The following is a 26,501-nucleotide window of genomic DNA, read 5'->3' as shown; positions in this document are numbered from 1 at the left end:
ATAGACCCCTCGGTTCAGAAGTCAAACGATGTAACACTCAGCCACCGCGCCTCTGGTGAAAGAGAGTAACAAAGATGGAAAAAATGAATAAAAAGGGAAAGAACTACGACGGGAAAAAAGAAATGGAAAAAAAAGAATTTTATATAGGCTATGCTACAACGTAAAGACGTGAGGTTATCATGACCTACAGGATGAAAATAACCCACTTAGCTTACAACTTTAAAAAAAAATTATCTTAAAAAAAACAACAATGAATGCCAGTGTCAGACCCATCCTGTCAGTGGATCACAGACAAGGGAGTAGAAACATTATGTTTAAAGTTTAAAGTATATAGCAATGACCTCGGAGTAATGGAAAGCAACAGAAGATATTAATAAATATCTTATGCGTTCGTCTGTAATTGTCCCTGCAAAACAAGTTTTAAGTCCTGGCCTTTGTGTGCGGTTCAGATATTGGTCCTGCGGAACTGTTATCACTAACAGGAGAGGGGATAGATGTGAGCAACAGGCGTCTAAATTAACAAGCTTTGGAAAGGATTAGCTCAATAGCCTTGGTTGGCAGCCACTAAAAGAGAAGGGAAACTCTGAATTCAAACTTTGTCTTCCATTGTGGCTATAAATATGGAAAAGCCTTTTGAAGTCAATTCTGAGAAGAAAACAAATCAGAACTCGGTGACCTTTAAACACAATGCTTCGTCCTGGTAGAAACCGTTTGATTGTCTTTGAGCTCTGGGCTTGCAAGCCTGGTTGAACAAACCGCTCTGTCTGCAAGAGGTCAACGTCTTTTTAAAACACTGCTTTTTCCAATGTGTTGGGCACTAAGGGCGCTTGAACTAGAAAACATGGCCGAAGGCCGAGCACAATGGGAACTCCCACCCTTCTACTCTGTTTTACCATGGTAACCGTGCAGGACTCGCCAGTGTTGTAACGTCCCTTGAGGAACGGCGCCTGGATTATCGACAGGGTCATGGAAGCTTTTTTACAACTACGTACAATGCAATGGAAAAAACTCTGGCATTCCTTTAGAGACACTTCCATAGCAGTCCCTGCCATTGCCACACTGTGGTTCCTTTCGAAACATTATCTTCGTAGAGAGGTGGGAACTGTGGGCGACATCCTACTGACATACCGTAACTAATGTCCACGCCTCAAATTGATGATAATTAGCGACCTAAGAAAAGTTCAGTATCAATAGTAAGATAATATGATTGAACATCAGGTAAGATTATAAGATTGGACACCAGGTAAGATTACAAGATTGGTCACCAGGTAGGATTTTAAGATTGGCCACCTGGTAATTTATAAGATTGGCCTTCTGGTAAGATTATAACATTGACCACCGTTGTGTACTATGTGGCAAGGACAAGGAGCTATTAGTCTCCACTGCCATGTGGGTTGCGACGTCACAGGTCAGTGTTGAAGCCTACTATAAGTCATCTTTCCGTTTATATAAGTGCTCTAGTATTATCATTAACCTTTTAAAACGCATATATGAAGAGGTAACATACAGCAGGGGAGATAATCAAGAAAAAAAACCTAGATAAGTATTGTTCTTTTTTGTCTCCCTTACATAGGGATGTTATACGAAACTTATGGAAGAAATACAGAAAAATCTTGCTTGGATCACCACCATCTTGCTGTTGCTTATACTTCTACAGGTAAATCATATTTCACGTTGTGAGTGGCGCGGTCTAAAATCTTAGTAGATACAAATATGTCAGGACCTGTTGCTAAGGGTTGGAGTTTCCCAAATTTGTAAATTTTTAATAATACTAATGACACAGTCCAGCTAGATCACGATAGTTTGGGACGACCAAAGTGTTTAGTGACAGAGGAGAAGAAGTTGCTGAATTTCTGTGGATTTAACTATTTACAGCAGTGGCCTTTTCTTTTTTTATTCTTGGGCACGACTTTGTGGAACTGTCAGAAAAAAGGAAAATTAATGTAGTGCTTTTTTTTGTAGGCCGCCAACATTATGGCAAAAGACATTTTTTTTTTTTTTTTTAACAGTCATAGAAATATTATTTAATATCAAAGACATACTACCTAACCAATGAACCCCCTAAAGACAGAAAAATGATACAAGTATACTCTACTCCAGAACAATCAACACAATATCAGATATCCCTGACGCCCAACACCCTATTTCTAAAAAAATACATGAGCATTGTACAGGTATATGAAATCAAACTAGATAATTCTCTACCCTAAAGTCCATTATTTTCCTAAATGTTAATTCCAAGTGATTAGGATCAAACACCTTATTATTATGTAGACATTTTAGCCAGCTAGCCCAAACAAGATTCCTGTATTCGGAAACAATAATCAAGTTAAAGTTATGTATCATTTTATTTTTTAGTTTTGGCAGCTTGTTTAAAATAATAGACCAGTTAACATTTACATAATTGCCACAGTTTGCTTCCAATAGGTCCATTACAGTACTTCTACCCTGAAGGAATAATGGACATTCCAAATACATGTGTTTTTCGTTATCAGCATTTTCAAGGTGGCATAATATACATTCACGGTCATTTGCCCGTCTTCTAACCATAGGGGTCATCCCAAAGATAAGTCTATAACTAATCTCTCTAGCTTTTGGTGGGATATGTTTACTGTGTAGGTTTATGAATGTGTCCTTGAATTCTGTCACCCCAAGAACTCTCCCCCACTTAATCCTATTCACTAGGCTTTCCTGTAACAGCTTTTTAAGTGTTGTGTATGATTCTTTGGTTTTGTTGTGTATTAAATGTTCATTACCAGGTAACTGTACCAAAATAGTGAGGGGTATCATTGTGTATTGGAAGAAGACTACTTAATCTTAAACCATAATAGTAAATTGTCAAGGGAAAGTTTGTTGGGTTCCTAACTACTTGACCTACAAATTTTAGCCTTCGCGACTGTATTTTTGTTTTAACATCTTGCAAGTTTATCCCCCCTATCCTCTTTGTTTTGAGTGAGTGTAGTGTGCTTAATGCTCCTAATAATGTTTTTAAATATAAAGCTTCTAATTAACTTGTTCAGCTTGTTTGTGAATTTAGGAGGTGGCTCTGTAATGTTAGCTAAATAGACAATCTTTGGAATGACCAAACTATTTATCAATACAGCTCTACCAAATATTGTAGAACCTGTGTGCTGATAAAGTTTAATTAAGTTTGAGGCTTTGACAAAAATATTCTCCCACTGGTCTTTACAATAGAACAAAGGATTACAGGTATAGACAATACCACAAATCTTGATTTTATCAACAATTCTGAAAGCGCAATTCTCTTTGAATTTCCATTTCCCTAGTCCCATTACAGAGGATTTATTTATATTTATTTTTGAACCACTATCTTCTCCGAAAAGTGTAAATTTCTTTAGTATATTCTCAATATCTTGCTCTGAAGATGGAAAAAAGGTTGTATCATCCGCATAGGCTTTGACTTTGATGGTTGAGAAGGAACGACCCGGTATATTTATCCCAATAATAGATGGGTCAGATCTTACAGATTCCAAGAATGGTTCCAAGCAAAGGATATACAAGAAGGGGGATAAAGGACAGCCCTGTCTGACAGACCTTTGTATGAGGATACTCCTACTGAGAGAATGATTAATTATCAATCTACTTGTTGCATTGGTATAGACAAGCTTTATATATCTGATTAACAGGGAACTTATTTTACATTTCTCAAGCACCTTGAACAGGAAGCTATGGCTTACTCGGTCAAAGGCTTTTTCTTGATCTACAGATAAAAGAGACACATTGAGGTTTTTATCCTTACTGTACATGATAAAATCCCGTAAAAAATGCGTCATGCCGTCTATGTTTCTGTCCGGGATACAACAGTACTGGTTATGTCCGATAAGTTGGTTTATGAGTGGTTTCATTCTTAGGAAAATCATTTTTGTGAGAAGTTTATAGTCCGTGTTGAGAAGTGAAATGGGCCTATAGTCGCTAGGTGAAGTGTTATTTTCAGATTTCTTAGGTAAAAGTGTGATGTATGCTTCGTTAAAATTTGGAGGAAAATGTCCCAGTTTAATGGCGTCGCTATATAGTCGCAGTAAGAGAGGACCAAGCAGGGGGAAGAAGGTTTTATAGAGTTCAAATGTTAAGCCATCTGGACCGGGTGATTTATTGTTCTTAGTCGAGTCCAGGGCAGTCCTGAGTTCGTCTAGCGTAAATGCACTCCCTAAAAGATCTTCATCTGTCTTGTCCAGCTGATTGCAAAATTTTAGAAAATTATCTTGAGCATCAGTATATACTGGCTCTTCACTGTATATAGTAGTGAAGTGTTTTGTAAAAATATTCTTAATATCTTCATAATCATCTACTTTATTCCCCTCACTATCTATGATGTTGCTTATTATTTTGCTTGATTGTACATTCTGTTCAAACGATAGGAATAGTTTACTAGGACCTTCATTACTTAAATAATTTTTACACCTAATCTCAGCACCCCTATAAGTATACTTGTTTAATTCCTCTAGTTTTAAAAGAGTTTCTGTTTTAACGATTTCATCATCTGTGTGTAATAATGTGTATTTGAGTTGTTCATATTCTTGCCTCCTGTCCCTGAGCTAATTTAGATAACTGGCTTTGCTACTTGATAGAACTTTTTAGAAGTGGCCATGTCTGTGTTAAATCGAAATGTGGATCTTGTATATCTTGTAAGTAAGAATTTAGATTAGTAGAAACTAACTCCACGAAAAGGGGAATTTCCAACAGAGAATTGTTAAATTTCCAGTGGAATGACTTTCTTTTAATTTCTTTGTTTTTTATGTCCAAAGTAACTAACACCGCTTTGTGGTCTGTGTATTCTAGTATTTCTTCCAGATGTGACACCCGACTTATATAGAAATGATTAGGAGCATACACTCTATCTAAGCGCGTCGAGACGGGGTATGACCTATGCACCATGGTGGTGTCACGACCCATAGGTTCTAGTGTCCTGTAAGCATCAACTAAATTAAAATTCCTCTCTATCTCCTCTAAGAAATTAAGATTCGGAAAGGTTTTACGAGAGGGAGGGCCCACTGCCAAAGTAGTCTGTTTATCTAATGCAGAAGTTATGTAATTGAAATCCCCCCCTATGATAAGCGTATCTTCTCTATAATTATTGTTTAGTATATCGATTACATTTTCAAAAAAATTCTGTTTTCCCGCGCTCTTTGCTGGTGCGTAGATGTTTGCAAGTGTAAATGTTTGATTTCCTGATTCTACTCTAATGATTACTATTCTTCCCCTGGTGTCATTAAATGCATGCACTACTTTAAACCTATCTGAGACTAGAAAAATAGCTACCCCTCTACACTCGTTACCTAGGCTAAACCAGCCCTCTTTCAGCCCTATGTCGGATGTGTATTTGCGTGATTTATAATGTGTGTCTATATTTGTTTCTTGAATGAAAATGAAGTCTGGCCTGTATTTTCTGGATAGGTGAACAATGTATTTTTGCTTGTTTCTAAGACTACGTATATTTAATGATAAGATTGTAATGTCTGTCATGACTGGGTGTAAAAGTAAATTTAACCAGTTCTAGTGGTTAATTATGGCTGTCCCCCCCTCATCTATAACCAATGTGGGTGGAGTCTCAGGAATGTCCAATGCACTAACATCAAGACTCGTGTTAGGAGGGCTTACAACTTATCTTATAATACGCGGGCTCGCGAAAAGATCCTCACACGAGGAGGCAGATAAGCATCTCTTCCTTTTCAATTTTGTCGGAGACCCAGGAGCGGACCTCACATACTCTTTAGAGCGGAATCGCTTTTTTAGTTTGAAGTCTTCGCCACTCTGGGGGGTCCCAACCTCCGCATCAACAGCTATCTCTGGTGTACTGGCAACCAGGGGCGGACTGGGTATCAAAATCGGCCCGGGCATTACCTTATAAACCGGCCCACAAATGGCATGTCATATATTTTCGGTGTAGGGGGAGGATTTTAAACCCCCTACGCAATATATATATATATATATATATATATATATATATATATTGTCATTTATTTTGCCAACACCATGAGGTCCCAAGCATTTTGGCCATGCATCATTTCCATCACCAACACGGGCATTAAAGTCTCCATTTATATAGAGGTGCTCGGACTTTGGAATACTTTTAATTACGTCCTCTAGAGCTTGAAAGAATCTGTCTTTGTCCTCTTCTGGTGCAGCAAGGGTTGGTGAGTAAGCACAGATTATATTAACTTTGCCTTGCGGTGATGCAAATTTCATGTGTGCTACTCTTTCATTGCCAATGGGAAACATTGCAATGCAGGGGACGAGACTGTTTCTTATTGCAAAGCCGACGCCATGTATTCTAGGGCTTTGTTCTGGTTTTCCTTGCCAGTAGAATGTATAGTTGCTTTCTGTAAGAGATCCACTGTCTGCCAGTCTGGTTTCTTGCAGGCAGGCCACATCAATGTTTAGTCTGCTGAGTTCTCTGTCGATGATAGCTGTTTGTCGCATGTTGGTGACGAGTTCAGGGTCAGTATTGAAGCCAGGACACATTGTCCGTATGTTCCAGCTTGCTAAACGCATTAATGTTGAGGGTTTTCTTTTCATTTTATTTGCAGGTGCGGGTGAGCAGCTTGCTTTTTGATTTTGTCTTAGCACCAAGCACCCAGTGGTGCGGCAAGCTGTGGCGGGATAGCACTTTATTGTCCGAGGGCTGCTCGGCTTAAGGCAGGCAGTAGCTATCCAGTGAGGCTAAAAAGCCCCTCCTACCGTCAAGAGTGGTCCCTGGCGTTCCAGCTTACGCCAATCGGCTAGGAACTTATCACCGGTAACTACCACTCTCCGTGTTTTTTCAAAGACATTACTGTCAGAGATGGAGTGACCTCTCCATTGCTGGGGGAAAGCCTGGGCGGTAAATTTGCGAGTGCTGGGCTGCCCACACGTCAGCACCCGCCTCTCTTCCATACTGACCGGGTCCAAAGGGATGGCGAGCCATCACAATTTGGGGACAGGTGGCTGCAGGAGTTTGCCAGAGAGCAGTAGTCTTACTACTGTCCCCCCGCCTACGGGGCTCCAGGACCGGATTTTCTGTTAGGGTTTACTCCCTTAGCCTTAGACCTTACAGGGACACACACACAAGGCAGTGCGGCTATTGACCTATAGCTAGGGGTTTGGTTTGTGGGCAACAGGGCGTGTCCGCACGCCGACGGGCCATGCCTGCCTCACATCTTGGGGCCAAACCTCCTCCGAGACCCTTGCAGTTTAGCCTGAGGCTTCGCAGCCTCAGTTTCCATCTGCCACCACGAGGAGGTACTGCATAGGACTTGCTGTGGAGAGGCTATGTACTGGCAAGAGAGACTTACAAAGTTGCTCCCCTTTCACAAATGCTAGCCAGCGGTGGCAACAAGTTAAGCTACCACACTAGACGCTTCACACAGCCATTGGACAGACAATAAATGACAATGGCCAAAGGCTACTTGAGTTCTGTAGCTCTCATGAACTGTGTGTAACAAATACATTCTTCTCTGGCAAGGAACGCCATAAAGTCTCTTGGCAGCACCCACGCTCAAAAAGGTGGCACCAGCTTGACCTCTGCATCACCCGAAGGATGGATCTGAAAAGTGTCATCCACACCCGTTCATACCATAGTGCGGACTGCAACTCAGACCATTCACTAGTGCTAAGCAAAATCAAACTACTTCTCAAGAAGGCTTACACTTCCACTCAACCCAGAACTAGGCGAATTAACGTCAACCATGTAGGTGACCCAGAGAAGTATGCACTCTTTGGCGAGCTCCTGAACAGTTCAATCCCCTCGTTAAGTGATGAAGAAGACATCTCGATCAGATGGGAGAAATTAAGAGACGTAATCTACAGTTCGGCAATCACCGCCTTTGGGCCTCAAAAACACAAAAATGTAGACTGGTTTGAGGCGAATCTAGCACATATGGAACCTTGCATCGAGAAAAAACGATCTGCACACCTCGCTCACAAGACAAAGCCTAATCCAAAATCTCTGGAGGCCTTCAAAAGTGCTAATAAAGAGGCAAAACAAATGGCTAGAAAATGTGCTAACAACTTCTGGAGGGATACCTGCAACAGAATCCAAGACAGTCTCCACTCAGGAAATAGCAAAGCTCTATTTGATGTCATTAAAGCGGCCCTGGGTCCAGCAGTGTCTAAGCCTGCCCCCCTTCTATCCAAATCAGGAGAAAAAATTACAGATCAAACCAAGCAGCTAGAACGGTGGACAGAACACTACCTCGAAGTCTATGCCACACAGAATACAGTAGACGATGTCGCCCTGGCTTCTCTACCAGATCTTCCAGTACTGGAATGCCTGGATGAGCTTCCGAGCCTTAGTGACCTCAAAAAAGCCATTAACTGCTTAAAAAATAGAAAATCTCCTGGGAGTGATGGTATCCCAGTGGAAGTAGTGAAAGTCAACGAATCACTGCTGCTCCCTGAACTCTATATTCTCCTCTGCCGCTGTTGGGAAACAGGTCATGTCCCACAGGACATGCGTGACGCAACTATAGTCACAATATACAAGAACAAAGGGGATCGGAGTGATTGCAACAACTATAGGGGTATCTCTCTCCTCAGTATAGTGGGCAAGATCTTTGCTAGAGTGGCACTATCCAGGCTGCAAGTGATAGCTTCTAGAGTCTACCCAGAGTCTCAGTGTGGATTCAGGAGTGGTAGGTCCACTATAGACATGATATCTTCTCTACGACTACTGCAGGAGAAATTCAGAGAGAGAGACAGACCCCTTTACATTGTTTTTGTCGATCTGACTAAAGCTTTTGACATGGTCAGCAGAAGTGGCCTTTTCAAACTCCTGAGGAAAATAGGTTGCCCTCCCAAACTACTGAAGTTAATTGAATGTTTTCACGAGGAAACTAAATGTACTGTCAAATTCAATGGAGCCCAATCAGCACCTTTTGAGGTTTGCAGTGGTGTCAAGCAGGGATGTGTGCTCGCACCTACTCTGTTTGGCATATTCTTCTCCTGTCTACTGCATTATGCGTACAGCGACATAAACGAAGGTGTGTTTCTCCATACAAGATCCTCTGGAAAACTATTTAATGTATCAAGGCTGCGGGCAAAAACCAAGGTTAGGAAGCTACTCGTCAGGGAACTCCTGTATGCTGATGATGCAGCTATTGTGGCTGATTCTGATATTCAGCTACAGTCCATGGTTGACAAACTATCTGCTGCTTGCCAGAAGTTCGGCTTAAACATCAGTCAAAGCAAGACTAAGATACTTGTCCAAAACACAAACACTGCACCTCAAGTAAGCATTAATGGCCAACCACTAGAAATTGTTGATCACTTTTGTTACCTTGGCTCCATCATATCCAACAACACTCTACTGGATAAAGACATAAACAACAGGATAGCCAAGGCAATGGCCACCATGTCACGGTTGCAGAAAAGAGTCTGGGACAACATATTGCTGACTAGCAGTACTAAAGCCCTAGTCTACCGGACCTGTGTGTTGAGCACCTTGCTGTACGGAAGTGAAACATGGTCAACCTACTCATGGCAGGAAAAAAAGCTGAATGTCTTCCACCTCCGATGCCTAAGGCGGATCTTTAAAATAAGGTGGCAAGATAAGATAACAAATGAGGAAGTGCCACATAGAGCAGGATGCCAGGACATCCGCTCTGTTATCAGCAGCAGACGCCTTGGCTGGCTTGGCCACGTTCGTAGAATGCCAGTAGGTCGACTTCCACAGGACATCCTGTATGGCGATCTAATTGAAGGCAGGAGAGCCGCTGGTCGCCCACTTTTACGTTATACGGATGTATGCAAACGCGACATGAAGCTCTTCAAAATCGACACTGGCAACTGGGAAGAGGTGGCACTGGACAGATCCACATGGAGAGAGAGCATAAAGGAAGGGTCACAGATTGCAGATGTCATACACAACAGAAGCAGAAAGAAGGGTGAAAATGCAATGGCGCCTGGTGATTTTATATGCCCAACCTGTGATCGCAGCTGTGTATCAAGGATTGGCCTCTTTAGTCACACAAGAAGTTGCAAAGGGAAAAGATCGTCTCACGAGACGTAAAATGCCACAGATATATATATATATATATATATATATATATATATATATATATATATATATATATATATATATATATATATATATATATATATATATATATATATATATTAGTGTGTGTATATGTAATTAATCTTCATTACATTCTTATCTTTCATTATTGTAAACGTTTTTTCTACCCTAGAATACTCTCTTCCTATAATTAGTGAAAGGCAGTATACACCGCCAAGGGACAGCTAGGGAGTCTGGGGGAGCGCTGTAAGCTACCCCAGTGGTTTCGCCCCGGATCCAAGCATTATTTCCGTTATTTTAAGCTTTAAAAAATGCTTATTTTAAGGTATCTACAGTGCAATTAGCCTGCTACTCTTCCGCTAAAAAGATTAAAAACTAAATCTTCTATTCACTGGAGTCCAGCGACTGGTAGAAAATGGTAAAATGCTTTTAGTTTTGTATTGGAAGGGGGGGGGGGAGGGAAACCACAAAACCCCTTTTGGCTACGTTCATGAAATTTGGTGACTGTAGTTTGCTTAAGTTGGCTGCACTCAGGAAGTATATAAAGTTTCCCTTTCAGACAATGAGATCTGAGGCCAGTGATGGTTTGAACTCCTCCCCTCTCGTCTACGCCCATGTGTTTTATCATAGGTGTAAGACTAATTCTATTCAAAACATAAAGTTTGATAACGCATCGAAAACTGAATGTATGCTTTCGTAGGCTTACATAATGTATTCTATTTATACATGTATGTAGTCTGAAAACTATAAACACTACATTAGCAGCCTTAATGAGTTTCAAACTTTTTGGTATTACTTATAGATTACAGACTGTTACGTGCGCATCTTAGTGTAAATGTGAAATGGTGCGAATGCGTGTTGAAAGGAGAGAAGAACCAAAATGGAGGAATATGAACAAGAAAGTGTTTTCAGTATTAATAAAGATTAAAGTATTTATAAACTGTGATTTGTCGTTTTCATGTCTAAAGAGTTTCATCCAATATGAAGACGTATCCCTCTATACACAGTGGATCTCATGTCAACAGACAGTAGAGATAGTAAAGTCTAGATCTAGAGACAGGAGAACATTCGATTCGATATTATTAGTAATCGACTATGGCGGACAAGGCTGAGGTAGCAGCGTTGAAGGAAGAGGGAAGGTTGTTGGAGCTTGAAGGGGCAGAACTAAGAAAATACGTACAAGAAAGGTTGATGGAGAGGGAGAGATTAGCGATGGAAAGGGAAAAAGAAAAGGAGAGATTAGATAAGGAAGACAAAAGAGAAAGAGAAAAGGATAAGGAGATAATGAATTAGTTGCCATTGAAAGAGAAAGATTAGCGTTTGAAAAAGAGACAGCAGAGAAAAAGTTAAAAACAGACCAAGGAAAAGAGGATGATAAAAGAAAGAGTGACTCTACAGGGAATAAACTGGCAAAATATAAAGGTTTGATATTCAACGAAGACAAAATGGACATAGACATTTTTTTGAAGAAGTTCGAAATAGAAATGAGAGAACTGGAGTACCCTGAAGACAAATGGACATTCTTATTGTCGAGATCATTTACAGCGGAGGTGCCTTCAAAAATATGTATGAACCAGGGTAACTACAGCATTGTGAAAGAACAACTACTTCGAACTTTCGGGAAAACAGAAGCTTTCTATCGCCAACAGTTTGTTAATTGTGAGATAGAACCAGAGGATGATCCGCAGACCTTCTTGGACAAAATGAGCAGCCATTTCGATAACTGGATAGAAACCGCTGAGGTAGAAAAAACCTTTGACAGTCTTAAGACATTTCTCATGCTGGACAAAGTGATGTACGAGTGTCAGGAGGAATTAAAAATATTTCTGTTGGAGAGGAAACCGAAATCCATAGAAGATATAGTAAGACTGATAAGGGCTTATAAAGTGGCACATCCCGAGAAGAAATTATCTAGAGGCAGTGATATAGAAGAAATAGTTGCCTTTAACAGAACATGTGAGACACAGAATAACTCTCACAGAACAAGGGAGACACAGGATAGACAGTATAGAAGTGGTACATATGAAAGACAAAATGATAGCCGCAACGGAAGATATCAAGGAAACAGACAGGAAAGAAAGGACTGGGAGAAAGGTAGAATAGAGCAAGGCTTATCATTGTCATCTGATACTGGAACATTGGAGATTTTTCAGACCTTCGTAGGGAACAAGGCAGCCAAGACCATCAGGGATACAGGGAGCACTATTATTGGAGTGAATAAGAATTTAGTGGAAGACCATGAATATACAGGCGAATCTAGGAAGTGTGTTATGTTTAATGGGAATATTGTACAATTACCGATTGCTAAAGTTAGTATAGACACACCGTATTTTAAGGGGACAGTGGAAGCTTGTGTTGTAGATCAGGGTGAAATAGATTTAATTATTGGGAATATTCATGGGGTGAAAATATGTTCAGTAAGGGAGATTGAGAATTGGAAGAAATATTATGGGATAAAGTCTACGCGAGGTAGAAATGGGGATGTGGAAGAAGACATAAGATCTCATACATCAGATGACATGGGTAGCAGAGAGCACGAGAAGAAAGAGTTAACAGATAAGGTAGAAAGCAATGCAATAGGAATGGGTCAAAATCAAAGTAAAGTAAGACAATCAGTGGTACAGGGAAAGCGATTTAAACCCACATATAGACGTACAAGTCCATACATCTTATGCTTTAATTGGGGGAGAAGGGGGCATATTAGAAGACAGTGTCAACAGTTAATTAGAATGAAGGATTCAAGGTACAATAGTGAAGAGGCGTATACGAGAAAAGAGAGGGATATTAGCAGCCTAGAAAACAGTACAGCTAGAACATTCGGTGATAGGATCACAATGGGACATCATTGCAAAGGAGGGAAGCGGAAAGGATGGCATGTCAATAATGTTAGAATTATATAGATATGATTTGAAAAGGTAGGAATGATGGACACTAATTATTGTTCTATTATACAATGAATAAATATATGTGTAATGAATTGAATATTGTTGTTACAATATGCATGGAGCAAGATAGACTTTGTTTGTTAACTATTTGATTGCGACTGGAATGATGGTGTTTTGTACAGGCATAAAATTATGAGTGGGAAGTTGTATTAATAGAAATATGATTACTTATAGATATATGTTAACATGTTGGAATTGTATTGGTATTAACATGACATTGTGTTTGATTTTGTTTAGTATTACATTATGGTTTTATATGTTACCGATTTTTTTAAAACTTGGAATAGTCTGATAATATATTCAGTGATTTGGTTTTTGGACGTTCGATGTGCATCGAACTTGTTAAACAGGGGGGGTGTTACGTGCGCATCTTAGTGTAAATGTGAAATGGTGCGAATGCGTGTTGAAAGGAGAGAAGAACCAAAATGGAGGAATATGAACAAGAAAGTGTTTTCAGTATTAATAAAGATTAAAGTATTTATAAACTGTGATTTGTCGTTTTCATGTCTAAAGAGTCTCATCCAATATGAAGACGTAACACAGACGTTTCTTCAAAAATATAAAATAATTAGGTCCTACGCATTTCACGTGTCAATCTAGTCATGCATGTTGATCTGTGACTTAAAATATGCTAAATCATTGGTTTTCAAGGCTGACTCAGGCAACCCATTCCTTAAAAGTGGTATCACCACAAATACAAAACTAGGGGTCTATCGAGCCGTTATCCTCCCTACATTGCTCTACGCCCCAGAAACATGGATAGTGTACAGTTAACATGCAAAGAAACTGAATCACTTCCACATGACATGTCTGTGAAAAATACTGAATGTCAAATGGCAAGACAAAATACCAGATACTCAAGTCCTTTAAAGAGCGGGTCTGCAAAGCATCCACACAATCCTGATGCAGTCCCAGCTGCGATGGGCAGGACACGTATGCAGAATGAAAGACCACCGCATCCTTAAACGACTATTGTATGGCCAACTAAGCGAAGGAAAGCGCTCGCAAGGTGGTCAAAGAAAGCGCTTCAGGGACACCCTGGGAGACAGAGGCACATGACAGAGCATCATAACGTCGCGCTGTGAAAACCGGCGCACATGTTGCTGAGGAAAAGAGAACAATGCTGGCAGAAGAAAAACGCAAAACGCCAGAGAAGAAAAGTAAGGCCAATGACACTAGCTCCAGCTGGAATAACCTGCCTAGTGTGCGGCCGAACATTCCGGGCTCACATAGGTCTCACCAGCCACACGAGGAGACATAAAACCCCAGTGTAAAGCTCTCAGCCCCCTGGATGACAAAGTGGTCATAATCAAACTACGATGGAAGAAACTATATATATATATATATATTTATATATTAGATAGATAGATAGATAGATAGATAGATAGATAGATAGATAGATATTCTTTTACAAGATAAGAGAAAGCAGAACGGTTAGAGAGGCACTTCTAAATGTGAAAAGCTCTTGCTTCCTCCTAGTACATTCTCAATTGTATATGAATATATTATTTAAAATATAAATGATTCTAAATCTCCTTTCATTAAATATCGTATGTGACAGCGCTATATAGCCTAAATATAAATTATTTTAATTATTGTAATAATTTTCATTATTAATGACGTCATACTAAGCATAAGCATAAGTTTGCCATTAATCATAATATCTAGTTCTGATGTTTGTCTATAAATTTAGATTTATGTTTTAATTAAATAATTTTTTGTAAGCCTTAAGTGGCTTAAGTGTAGTATTTTTAGATCTATGTTATTACAAATAAACAACAAGAAACTTACTTTTTCTTTTCAAATCGCAGAAAGTAGAGCTTTATACCCATAATGAGCTGTGAATAAGTTGGGTGGTATGCAATTTCGCGGCTGTGTGTATGTGTTAAAAGTGAACTTCTATAAACGTTTTGTTAAAGAGCTAATTGTCTCCCTTTTGCCGTATTATATCAATGTTTTCTTACTTAACCTCTCCCATCCCTCTTTTTCGTTTTCATTGGAACCACCAAAAGACGGGTGAGGGAAGGAGCAAAACAAAAACGGCAGTGCCATCAAAGGCCCATGCCGACCAGCAAAACGATCAGGCCAAACACAGTCTCGAAGACATCAAAGTAGTGTTGAAGGCCTTGCCGCTCATGCATAGCAGAAAGTACGGTCTAACGTTTTACAAATGATAATACGTACAGTGTATAGTGTAATTCTTAAAATTTCAAACAAAATTAATTGTAACAATAATTTAAAAAAAAAACAACAAGAAAACTTGTTCGGGCCTTTGTATCTTGCTGCTGTCACTTTTGTTTTTAAGTTGTCTGCATTGAGTTTTTTTTTTCTATGGTCGCGACCAGACCGGCCCATTTGGCACCGGCCCACCGGGCATTTGCCCGTTTGCCCATATAGCCAGTCCGCCCCTGCTGGCAACAACGGATGAAGTAGCTGCATCCGCCATCATCGATGAAGCCGCGACATCCGACACTGTAGATATCTTCTTTGGCGACACTTTGAAGACTCCTTTTTTTCCCTTCTCTACCATCGTGAAACCATCCTTCTGCAACCATTTTTCGATTTCCTTCTCCTTTAGATTACCTTCCTTGACCGCCTGTGCATAGCTCAGAGGGCCTGGTTTCTCCTTGGGAGGCACAGTTCGAGCCGGGCCGGCCTTTCGGGTGGGGCACTGATTTGACCAATGCTGGTCCAGTCCACAATGTAAGCATTGTTGCCTACGACCTGGTATGGTGACTAGAACTTTATAAATTTTTGGGTCCCCTTCATACCGTAGCTGGATGTAGTGTGGGATGGGTGCATCTTTTTTTGCTTTGATGAAGGAAACCCACTTGTCCGAAGCACCTATTTTCGTCACCTCCACCTTGGATCCTTGCTCTGCAAATGTTTCTATGATTTCAACGATCTTGGTTTTCGCAATTGAAGGCGATACCCAATGTAGGGTAATTTTCAGCCTTTCTTCCTCTATTGGGAAGATCTCAACCTTGAAGGAAGTCTCACTACCGAAAGACTTACCAACAAGTCTGTCTCTTACTTTCGCAGTTGTTGGTACCAAAAACCATGTATAAGGATTTTCGAACCTATATAATGCTGTTACTTCAGTAGCTGACAACTTGAGAGCCTCTAAAAGGCTCCCAATAGAAGATTTCATGGCGTTATTGCCAGATAGTTTCAACAGAAGAGTACCCTTCGGGTGGACAAGACCACCCTCTAAGTCCTTTTTTTCAATCAAAAACGTCGGATAAGACATTCTTTGAATGAATGCACAACAATAACAAAAGGAACAGGAAATAAACAATAAAGGAAGTATGACGCGATTGGAACGCGACCGACTCTAAGAAAATAACAAATATGAAGAAGAACGCAAAATTAACACTGCAATTTGAAAATTCAACTATATCGATATACTCCCCTGACAAATAAAACCAGGAGCAATCAAAACTCCTAAGCCAGAAGCAAAGACATTTAAGGATTTCTACATTGCTTTTTCGCTTTATCACAACAAAAATGCTCTTATTTTTCAGAAATGTATAATTCCTATAAAAAGTTATAGAATGATTTAACTAAATTTACATATAAAAAGACAAAAAAATAAATAATTCGTTTTTCAAACATTAACATGTAGAACAAAATGTTCAAATAGATCACGTAGGACTTTTTCGCTTATACCACGTCCACAATTTTGTACAACTCCTCTATTCAGGTCGCACGATCATGGGCAAAAACAGATGGGTAGACACGGTTCTCAAAAACGGCTTTAACAATTTTTTTTAAAGAAATTCCACAGCTGATGTATATCAGGAAAAAGAATCACTAGCTTGTTGTTCACATTTGGGAAAATTCTAGTTGGACAGTTATAATATTTAATAGTTTAAAAAAAAAAAAAATTTGGCTAGAGCAGTAGAAAATATTTATCTTGAACAGACTCTGTGTCTTCGAGTATTTCAGTCTGTAAGCCCTATTTATTTCAGAGTTGATTAAATGAATGTTCAGCAACATCCTGCACACCGTCTTCTAAGTCTAGATCTAAATGGCTAACGTTAGAATATTGTAAAGTTTAGTAGATTTAGACATTCGCTTAGCAAGGAATTTGTTTCTCGGGAAAGGGGGCGGGGAGAAGAGGGTGCTGTCCTGGTCTAAACAATGTTACTTTTTTAAAAGAATCTAACATTCATTCGTTATTTAAGAGCAAAATAATCGTTTTATAAGCTGTATACAGGAGGTATTCATTTTTGTATAAAGTATTTTTTCTGTTTTTCTAGTGTCTCTTCTACAAAACAATCCACTTTTTTTTTTTAATATTGCTGTTTTAATGCTGTTGTGTTTTTTTCCCCAGATGATCGAGATATTTTTGGCCAGCTCTGTTTATTTTTCCAATCGGATTGTTCCGTTTCTTTGATGTCATTGGATGATTTAGTTATTGATTTTTGTTTTCAAAAAATAAACATAATTCTTAATTTTTGTTTGTACTTCTTAGATTTGGATGATGATTTGTTTGCGTTTCAAACAGTGATGCCTTATCTACTGCCCGAGGGCAATATCCGACACGTGTATTGATGTGCGAATGTTAATTTAAAAGCTGTAAACTTTTAGTTGACCTATATAACAAGGTTACATAGACAGTTTGTGTGGAAACACAAACTCAAAATCGGCCCCCAAAGAAAGAACATCAGAATGAAATTCTATCAAAGACAAATGACAGAGAAGAATGGAGAAAGAAGGTTAACAGAGTTCGTGTGCATTGTTACTAAAATTGAACTATTCCGAAGATTAAGGATGCATGCAGAGTTTCACATGACTACGCAAACACAGAGAACTATACAGAAATGGAATAAACAACTTAATTTAAAAATTTAATAGTACCTCATTTTATGGTTGTTCAACAATCAAATAACGTAGATAATTCTACACTATATGTATTAGAGCTCCACAAACAAAAGAAAAACAAAAAGGATTATTTTTAAAGGAGGGGTGGTGGAGACACCCTGAGCTGACCTCACCGGGTGACACCTACCCTAGTGACGCCACTGATTGTACCTGCACCTGGTGGGGATGTAAGAAAGGCTTGCTAACCAGTCCGAAACCCACCGCTTCGTTCCCCAACGGGGGCCATACGTGTGGTGATGCCCCCCCCCCCCCACGAGTGCAATGGTATATTATAGGTATATGGAGGGTGCCCCACGAGCTCGGCCTCCGGCCTCGCATGGGTCGGGAGAACACATGTCGTAGGCTCAAGGGGTCATCTCGAACCATAAATGGACATCCCTACGGTTGATTTTAATATGGATGAAAGACATAACCCAGCTATGTGATATTAACGAATTTTATTATAGAACTCCATGTCCGTCAATTATTTTAGGTTAGAGCGAGCATGTATAATTAATTGCAATTAGGAGTATATATAACTAACTATCTGTCCTGGTTGAAGGTATTACCAACAAATAGTCAAGAGAAAATTAATATGATGTCCTAGAAAATGACAAAAACATGGACACCACTATCAAAAAGTAAGTCCACGATTAGCCACGAAAGAATGCAATCAACAACTCTCTTGTCACAGTCTGCACTTGTAAAAGGGTTGGTAGAGGTGCTGATAGAAGATGTGGAGCCAAATCTACACTTGATCTAAGTGGCTTCAGGAAATGTTCACTCCACATTTTTGCTAAAACATGATCTGCATCCAAAATGCAAAATGGTATTTCTTCTAATGTACGAGAAGAAAAGGATGAATGAAATGTTTATACCAAATGTGCAAGATGTTTGCAAGAAGTAAATAGAGAGATAAGGTATGCTAATAAACAGTAGCTGAACAAATGATCAATGTTCAATACATCTAGACATTCTAATAATAGAAGGACCTAACCCAGTATGTTAAGCTCTATAAGCCAACACTCAACGAAATTGCCACACGGCCGATACTAATGTATCAAATCACGCTTATATAAACATACGACTTGCATTCGCTTTTCAAAAGATGAATCTACAAAATATTTTCTGCCTTAGTTTAGTCACTTCGTAAAGGGAGCTAACAATTAGTGGATTTTTTTTCCAGGCTGCAGACTGTAATTTAAAAAATTACAGAGTAATCTGCCTTTTTTTTTTATTCGTTTCATTGATTGATTTGCATGTACTATAACAAACTACGACATCGGAAAGGCAATAGTTCCGGAGGAACTGTAGCAAAGCTGTCAGTATCTTTATGTTGGAATTATTTTTTTGTAATAAGAACAACGGAAAATGAGAAAGAATTAAGAGTCGCTTATCTTTAATGTTAGTAATGACAAAAGTCTTTTGTCTTACTAAATGTATCGACATATAAGGTTTTTTACAAGGCATAAACTCACTCTATATACCGACGTGGTAAAACGTCTGTACACGATATTTTTCCCACAACCATTCTTAGATCAAGCTTCGCACAATTATTCATTGACATAGACAATATAATAATCAATTTTTTAAATGTTACCAATAAGACTAATTGCTGGTTATTCATTTTCTTTTAAAAAAAGGAAGTGGAAAAGGTGACACTAGAGAGCGAGCAGAAAGGAAGGGTCCCGGATTGCAGATGCCACACACAACAGTAGTAGAAAGAAGGGTGAAAATAAAACGGCGCCTGATGATTTCATAAGCCCAACCTGTGACCACAGCTGTGTCTCAAGGCTTGGCATTTTAGTGACACAAGAAGTTGCAAAAGGAATGGATGTTCTCTTGAGACGTAAAATGCCACATACTTATCTTAAGTTTCACCAGTTCTTTTATGCCTAACCACTAGTACAGACCACCGACACATCTTCCAGTGTGGTCCCAGGTCCTCAATACAGTTCACTGGTAGCCCGAAGGACGGCCCTTGGTTCCAGACAGCTCAAGACTTCCATAACCTGCAGATCACTTCAGTCAGATCTAAATCTTTCCTTGCTCTAGAATCAATTTGTCGTATAGTGCTCGCGTTACACTGTTTGCTGATGCGCATTATCATTGTCGGCGCGTGGGTTATCTATAATATTAAGCAGAAAGTAAGGCGTATGTATGTATGTATGTATAAAAAAAATAATCCATGTGACCAATCTTGATAAAATTTGGCATAAAAGTTCCATAGATCATAGCAGAGACCGTAATGTATGTTTAATGTCCCTCCCACAAACATAGAGCACTAACAATATACAAATAGTACCTAATTGTATCTCTATTAAAGACCGAAACTTTTTAACGATTCGGGTAAAACCTGTAAAACCACAATAATTCATATTAGATATCAATATGTCGGCTGAACGGGTAAACCCATTTCCATATTCTACTTTTATTTTCGTGTCAAAATTTTAAAACAAATGTGAAGGGAACATTCTTCAAGTTTGACATAGATCTAAATTCAATCCAGTAGATAAGTAATAGCCTAATTAAGGCCCATAGGCAGCGGGTCATATCCGGCTATTAACAATATAATACTTCATTAGTTGTACTAACTGTTTGCAGCTACAAGCAATTGACCAACCAACCAACAAGTAAACTCTATATCAAACGTTTCTCACACTGACTGGACAATGTCCATTTGTTCTATTATCATCCTCATCATCCTTCTCAACGATCTCTGAATTGTGTCTTAAGAGTTCTATGACAGTCAGTTGGCGTAACAGAATCTCTCCACTGTTACCTTATTTTATCTTATATGATACAGACGTTACTTCAAAAAAGAAGATGATTACGTCCTACGCGTCATGCATTCAGTCATGCATATTAACCAATGACTTAAATTCTGCCAAGTCACTGGTTTTCCTGGCCAGTTTAGGCAACCCATTCCATGCTCTAATAGCACTAGGGAAGAAGGAGTATTTGTACAAATTTGTCCTAGCATACCTGTTCGAAGCAGTATGTCATGAGACAGGCCGGTCCATTCTTTTATGTTGTCCAGCCAGCTTTACTTTGGATGACCCTTTCTTCGTGTTCCCTTCACTGTACCTTGGAGAATAACTTTTGATAGTGAATCATCTCTTACGATATGATGAAACCAGGTCAGCTTTTTGTTTCTTCACAGTATTGGATAACTCCTTATTTTGTTCCCAGGCGGAGTGCTGACTTGTAACAGTACACACTCATTCGTATTCACTTCCTGGTTTCTGATATCCAGCAGTTTTCAGTTACATTCACTCTTAAAAGACGAATTCTTCTTTCAGCCATAAATGATCATGCTATAATTTTAATTCTTCTTGGAAATCAGATCTAGATTTAATGGATTGTTTTTCAGTAATGACTCTATTGAATGCATTAAATCACTTTGTAATGTTGTCTGGTAATTTCCATCATTCTTTCCTTCATTTTATTTAGTTCTCTCTTCATTAGACATAGATGTTAAATCACGAAAATAAATTAAAATGCTAAAACTGAATTAAAAGTAACTAAAGACTTGACAGCCAAATAGTTGTCAATAGCTGTTTCCTTCTTAAGTGTATATTGAGATTTACAATCATTGCAAGAAGATTAGTACAATGTCAAGGAAGGCCAGCAATTTATTTTAAGTGGCACTAACTGTTCATAAATAATAACATGCGACCCGTTTAATTATCTGGAAACACCTAAATTAAATGGCTTAGAAAGTTGAGCAAACAAACGATACTTATCAAGTCTGTTACAAACAATAACACCATTGATTTCAAGAAAAAAAAATCTTCCTTAGATCTACTAGTACTGTATTATTTTCCTGAACTGTCATTTTCAAGGAAATGGGCTAATGGTTTTTGAGTTGAGCTTTGATGAACTGACATTTTCAAACCATCGCTTACATTGCAAGCTACCACTATCAGTAACATAAGTACTATAAGCAATTTATGACCGAAACTACGCGATTACTAATATTATACCCTTACTGGGGTCCACTTCTGCAATATTAAACATGAAAGATGTGGACAATAAATGTTAGTTATTATTTATGATTTTTAAAAAGTTGGGTTTTGTTCTGAGGACAATCTAGGTTTATTTAATAGATGGACCCAATTTGTGATAATAGTGATCTTTTCTTGGTCTTAATGTCAAAGCAGTAATTTAAAATATGTCCTATAAATTTGAATAAAGAAATTGGCAAAAGTACTCAATATATAAAATTAAAGACTAAAAAAACTTGACCTTATTTGTTAAGGTCTGAAATGAATGTTAATAAGTCATGATTTTGAAATTAAACTTTCTGGCTTTCTACTATTCCCATGTAACAAAGTGACAACTTAAAGTGATGTGTCAAACGTATCTCTAATACCAACGTTGTTGGCTGGAAAGATCTAGATTTAGAAAATACTGATGGCTTCTGCAAGCACCAACAGAACGACTGATCACGTCGCTATGTTTATCGAGATGTTTGATCAAACTCTTGTCACGAATGAGGCTCTGTCCTGGTTCACCCTCGTAGTTGACGGGTGGGCCTCTTTTGTTGTCGCTTTCCTCGGGATATTTACCAACGCCCTCACCATCGGCGTCTTTACCAGAATGGGATTCAGGGAAACCGTAAACATCACCATGACAACCATAACCTTCTGGGATATGGTCCGAGTGCTTTGTGGCTCCATTCACAGGTGCTATAGCCTCATCGCCCTGGTGTCCGAGTCTCTAGGTAAGTCGTGGCAGAACATCAGCACCACAAACCTGGTCTACTTGCACACCATCGCCAGCAACATTGCCTACGCCCTTGGCAGCTACGTTGCCATAGAGAGATGTCTATGTGTAAGGTTTCCCCTTAAAATCAAACTAATGTTGTCGCCAATGGTAACCGTTGTCATCTGTGTGACTGTATCCATTGTTGTATTCGCCATGTTTTTTCCATCAATGTTGTTTTTGAATTATCGCTGGGTTAGTGCCCCTGACAGTGACCATCCAGTAGCCAAGTTTGAGTTTTCGGCCTTTTATAAACTTCATATCAAAAGTTACGTAGAATTTTACCAATACTTCAACTTCGCATTACCGACGGTCAGTTTAGTCACAATGGTCATCAGCAGTCTGGTAATTGTACTCCAACTCAGAAAAGCATCGAAATTTCGAGCGAGGAGTCGACTGGCTGAAGTGAAAGTAACAGTACGAGATGGTCAAGTGGTCAAAATGTTACTTATGGTCATCGCATCTTATATTACAGTGCTACTGCCCAGGGTGGTATTCTACATCGCCGAACTCCTTGTCCCGGAACTGTTCGTGCTCAAGTATTACAACAACATATTTTGTGTAATAGTGTGTCTTGTCTTATTTCTGGATTTCATCCACTCCTCTATCGGAGTTCTGATCTTCTATTCCATGAGCTCGAAGTTCAGAAGACAGATGAAATCATTGCTGATTTCACCATTGAAGCCCAGATATAATGTTTTAAAGCTTTAAAGTTCATTTGATTTCGTTATAACAAAAAAAGAACAACTTTAGAATACATGCATTATATGTTGTTAAATTTATAGTTTCTGTGCTAGTGGTTACTTATTGTAAAGATGTTCTATTTATCTAGAGCAAGGTAGCCTAAACTACGGTTTGTGGGCCATTTCCGGCGCGTGACGAGTTGCTTTTCAGCCCCTTGAAGCTTCAGCCAACATGTTACCATAGGACATACTAGAACCACATTAGATTCAATTGTTGTTTTGGCGTACTTGCTACACATAAAACATGTTTCCTGAGCTTGTATACCTCCCATGGGCATAGCCAGGGGGGGTTCTTGGGGTTCAAACCCCCCCCCCCCCCCGAAATGAGATCCCCCCCTCCCGCCGGGGGAGGGGGAACGGAATTAAGTGAATGATTTTTGCTTTCATTTTGTTTATTTTAGGTGAGATTTTAATACTAAATCATCACTTACCACAGCACAGCCGAGGCAGTTTTGAGTTAAAAACCCTCTACCAGGGGGTTTTAAGTTTTAAATCCCCCTACCAGGGGGTTTTGAGATTTAAAAAACCCCTATCAGGGGGTTTTGAGATACAAATCCCTCTACCAGGGGGCTTTGAGTTTAAAACCCCCTACAGGGGGTTTTGAATTTTAAACCCCCTACCAGAGGTTTTTGCAGTTAAATCCCCCTCTTCTATAAAACAAAACAAAAAAATGCAAACAACAATCCCCAAATTCCAACAGCACAGTTGAGGAAGATTTTGATTTTAAAACCCCCTCCAAAATTTACGATAAACCCCATCTTCAAAATAAAAAAAGCAAATTACACACTCAAAATTCTATGAGCGTAGCCAAAGGGGTTTTGAGTTTCAACCCACCCCCCTCCAGTTGGGGTTTGAAGCTAAAAAGTACCTCTTCAATATAAAAAAAAGCAAATTACACACTATAAAATCTATGAGCGTAGCCAAAGGGGTTTTGAGTTTAAATCCCCCTCCTCCAGATGGCTTTTTCTTTAAAGTTTAAAACCCCTCCAGATGGTTTTGAGTTTAAAATTCCCCTACAGAGCGTTTAGAGTTGAAAACCTCTCTCTTCAATATTATTTTAAAGCAAACTATAGTGACCGAATTCTTTAATCGTAGCTAAATGGGGTTTTGAATTAAAAACAAAACAAAAAAACTCCAGAGATTTCTTAGTTTAAAACCCCTCAACAGATGATTTGACGAAAAAACTTTCCTTTTCGATATAAAATCTAAAGCGAAATACAGGCATGTAATTCCAAGAGCGTAGTCAAGAAAGGTTACAAATTTCTACCAGTGGCTTGGGCTCCATTAATAAAGTGTGAATAGTCTTCTGCTGAAATTGAAAACCATTAAATGTATCTCAACAAAGATGGCTAAGACAGATTTTAGGAGTCAGTCATAGAGATCGGATCTAAATAAAAGAAATCATATGCCGAACTGGGAGTCTAATCCTTAGTAAGGTTGTGACAGAGCGTCGCATGAGGCTTTGCGGGACATGTTCTCACACAAAATGAATTACGCAAAATAAGAGTTGCGGAAACAGCTTGCCGGAAAATGCGCCGAACGGCTCGAGAGGGTCTAAGTCAGTAAGAATAGCACATTAGGTTTTTGAAATAAAACTTTTTAATAGCAAGATAATGCACTGTAGATACCTCAGAATATGCATTTTGTTGGCTTTCAATACCAGAAATAGTGCCCGGCGGAGGGGCTTCGCCCCGCGCTGGGAACTCCCCCAGACCCCCTTGCTAGCAAGGGCGGGGAGTCTACAATAAACAATAAACGTCTTCCGAAAGGGTCAGAATGTAATAAAGATTAATATTATGTACACACACACACACACACACACATATATATATATATATAATTTTTTTCCGCGGGGGGGGGGGATTCACAAAACCCTCCCCGAAAAAAAATCCTGGCTAAGCCCATGATACCTCCTACAACCGTCCCCTGAATGTATACAATTGGACGTCTCTGCTCTATAGGCTACTATTAATCAACTCAACTCAAGAAAACATTAAGAAACTGTAACAGACACAAAATAGAGCAGTGAGATTCATAACAAATGAATATTCACATTTGACTAGAGTAACACCTTTAGTAAAATCACTAAATTTAGAAAGCCTTCAGGACAGAAGACTCAAAAGTAAAGTAGCAATTATACATAAAACACTGAACCATAATCTTCAAATACAAAAACAAAATTTAATAAAATACTCTGAAAGACACAAAGAAGTAACGTTTGTATTATATAAAATAAGAAGATATTAGAAAATAGATGGTCGAGTGTTAAACAACTTAACTATTGAACCTAGGGGTCTAGGTTTCGAATCCAGGAGAAGACAAGGATTTTGAATTATGGGATCTCTTATGACGCCCGTGATTCCACCGAACATTAATGGGTATCTGATATTAAATGAGGGGGGAAAAAATAAAGGCGTTTTGGTCGTTGTGCTGACCGCATGACACCCTCGTAAACCGTGAGCCACAGAAACAGATGACTCTTACAGTATCTGCCAAATGGATTTCAAGGTCTGAAAGGGGATCTCACTCTTTATCGATTTTATTGGAAACAAAAATCAAGGGGAGTGAATAAATCAATAGGGTTCAATTCCCTTATTTCATCTTATAATTTACAGAAGCTCCATAAAAACAAAAACTGCTCGACACCAATACAGGTGTTAGCTTCAATTCGGAATCTATGACTTTTTTGCTGTTTTAAAACTTTTTTTTTGGGGGGAGGGGTTGCATCATGAGGAACTGCTGCACAGGGCATCAAATACCCTAGCTACGCCACTGAAATGAAATAAAGATGTTTATGAGCTAATCTAGTCGTGATTAACAAATCAAGCCCTTCTTCACATTTAACTGTCTTTAAGCCTGTTGAACAGTTGGGGCACCACACATGATATTTCGACAGTCTTTCTCCATTCCTCTCTGTCATTCGCCTTGACTAGTGTCTCTTTCAATCACAGGCCATTCCATTCTTTGATGTTGTCTGTTCTCTGTCTGCCTCTCTTTCTTTTTCCTGGTACTGTTCCCTGCAGAAAGGTTTTTGCCAGCCCTGAGGACCTCAATAACATTGCAGTGAGCTCATGAAGAATTTGGTGAACTAGATATAAGTAGATTCTGATTAGTAGCATGCCTGGTCTTTCGAGAACATTTCCCCCAAAGAAACCTCAGGACAAT

General features: G+C 39.1%; 2 protein-coding genes across 3 annotated transcripts in view; both read left to right on the top strand.

Moving 5' to 3' along the window:
• LOC106060739 (leukocyte surface antigen CD53-like) overlaps positions 1 to 17,401 on the top strand; it is a 32,174-nt gene extending 14,773 nt beyond the window's left edge. For both annotated transcript variants that reach the window (XM_056011153.1, XM_056011152.1), the window contains exons 8-9: positions 1,574 to 1,657; positions 17,297 to 17,401. In XM_056011153.1, coding sequence (XP_055867128.1) covers positions 1,574 to 1,657; positions 17,297 to 17,359 — 147 coding nt within the window. In that variant the 3' untranslated portion in view covers positions 17,360 to 17,401. The remainder of the gene's footprint in view (positions 1 to 1,573; positions 1,658 to 17,296) is intronic.
• Positions 17,402 to 22,296: 4,895 nt separating this feature from the next.
• LOC129922729 (adenosine receptor A1-like) lies at positions 22,297 to 23,304 on the top strand. The gene has a single exon (XM_056009674.1). The coding sequence runs from the start codon at positions 22,297 to 22,299 to the stop codon at positions 23,302 to 23,304; it is 1,008 nt and encodes a 335-aa protein (XP_055865649.1).
• Positions 23,305 to 26,501: the final 3,197 nt, after the last annotated feature.

This window comes from Biomphalaria glabrata, chromosome 14 (genome assembly GCF_947242115.1).
Source record: "Biomphalaria glabrata chromosome 14, xgBioGlab47.1, whole genome shotgun sequence".
NCBI classification, from domain to species: Eukaryota; Metazoa; Mollusca; class Gastropoda; family Planorbidae; genus Biomphalaria; species Biomphalaria glabrata.
Note: the sequence above shows the minus strand (reverse complement) of the source record. Positions and strands in the feature narration are given on the sequence as shown.

Bases quoted from the DNA above. Each gene is read 5' to 3' on its own strand.
- LOC129922729 (XM_056009674.1), top strand. From the start codon at position 22,297: ATGTTTGATCAAACTCTTGTCACGAATGAGGCTCTGTCCTGGTTCACC.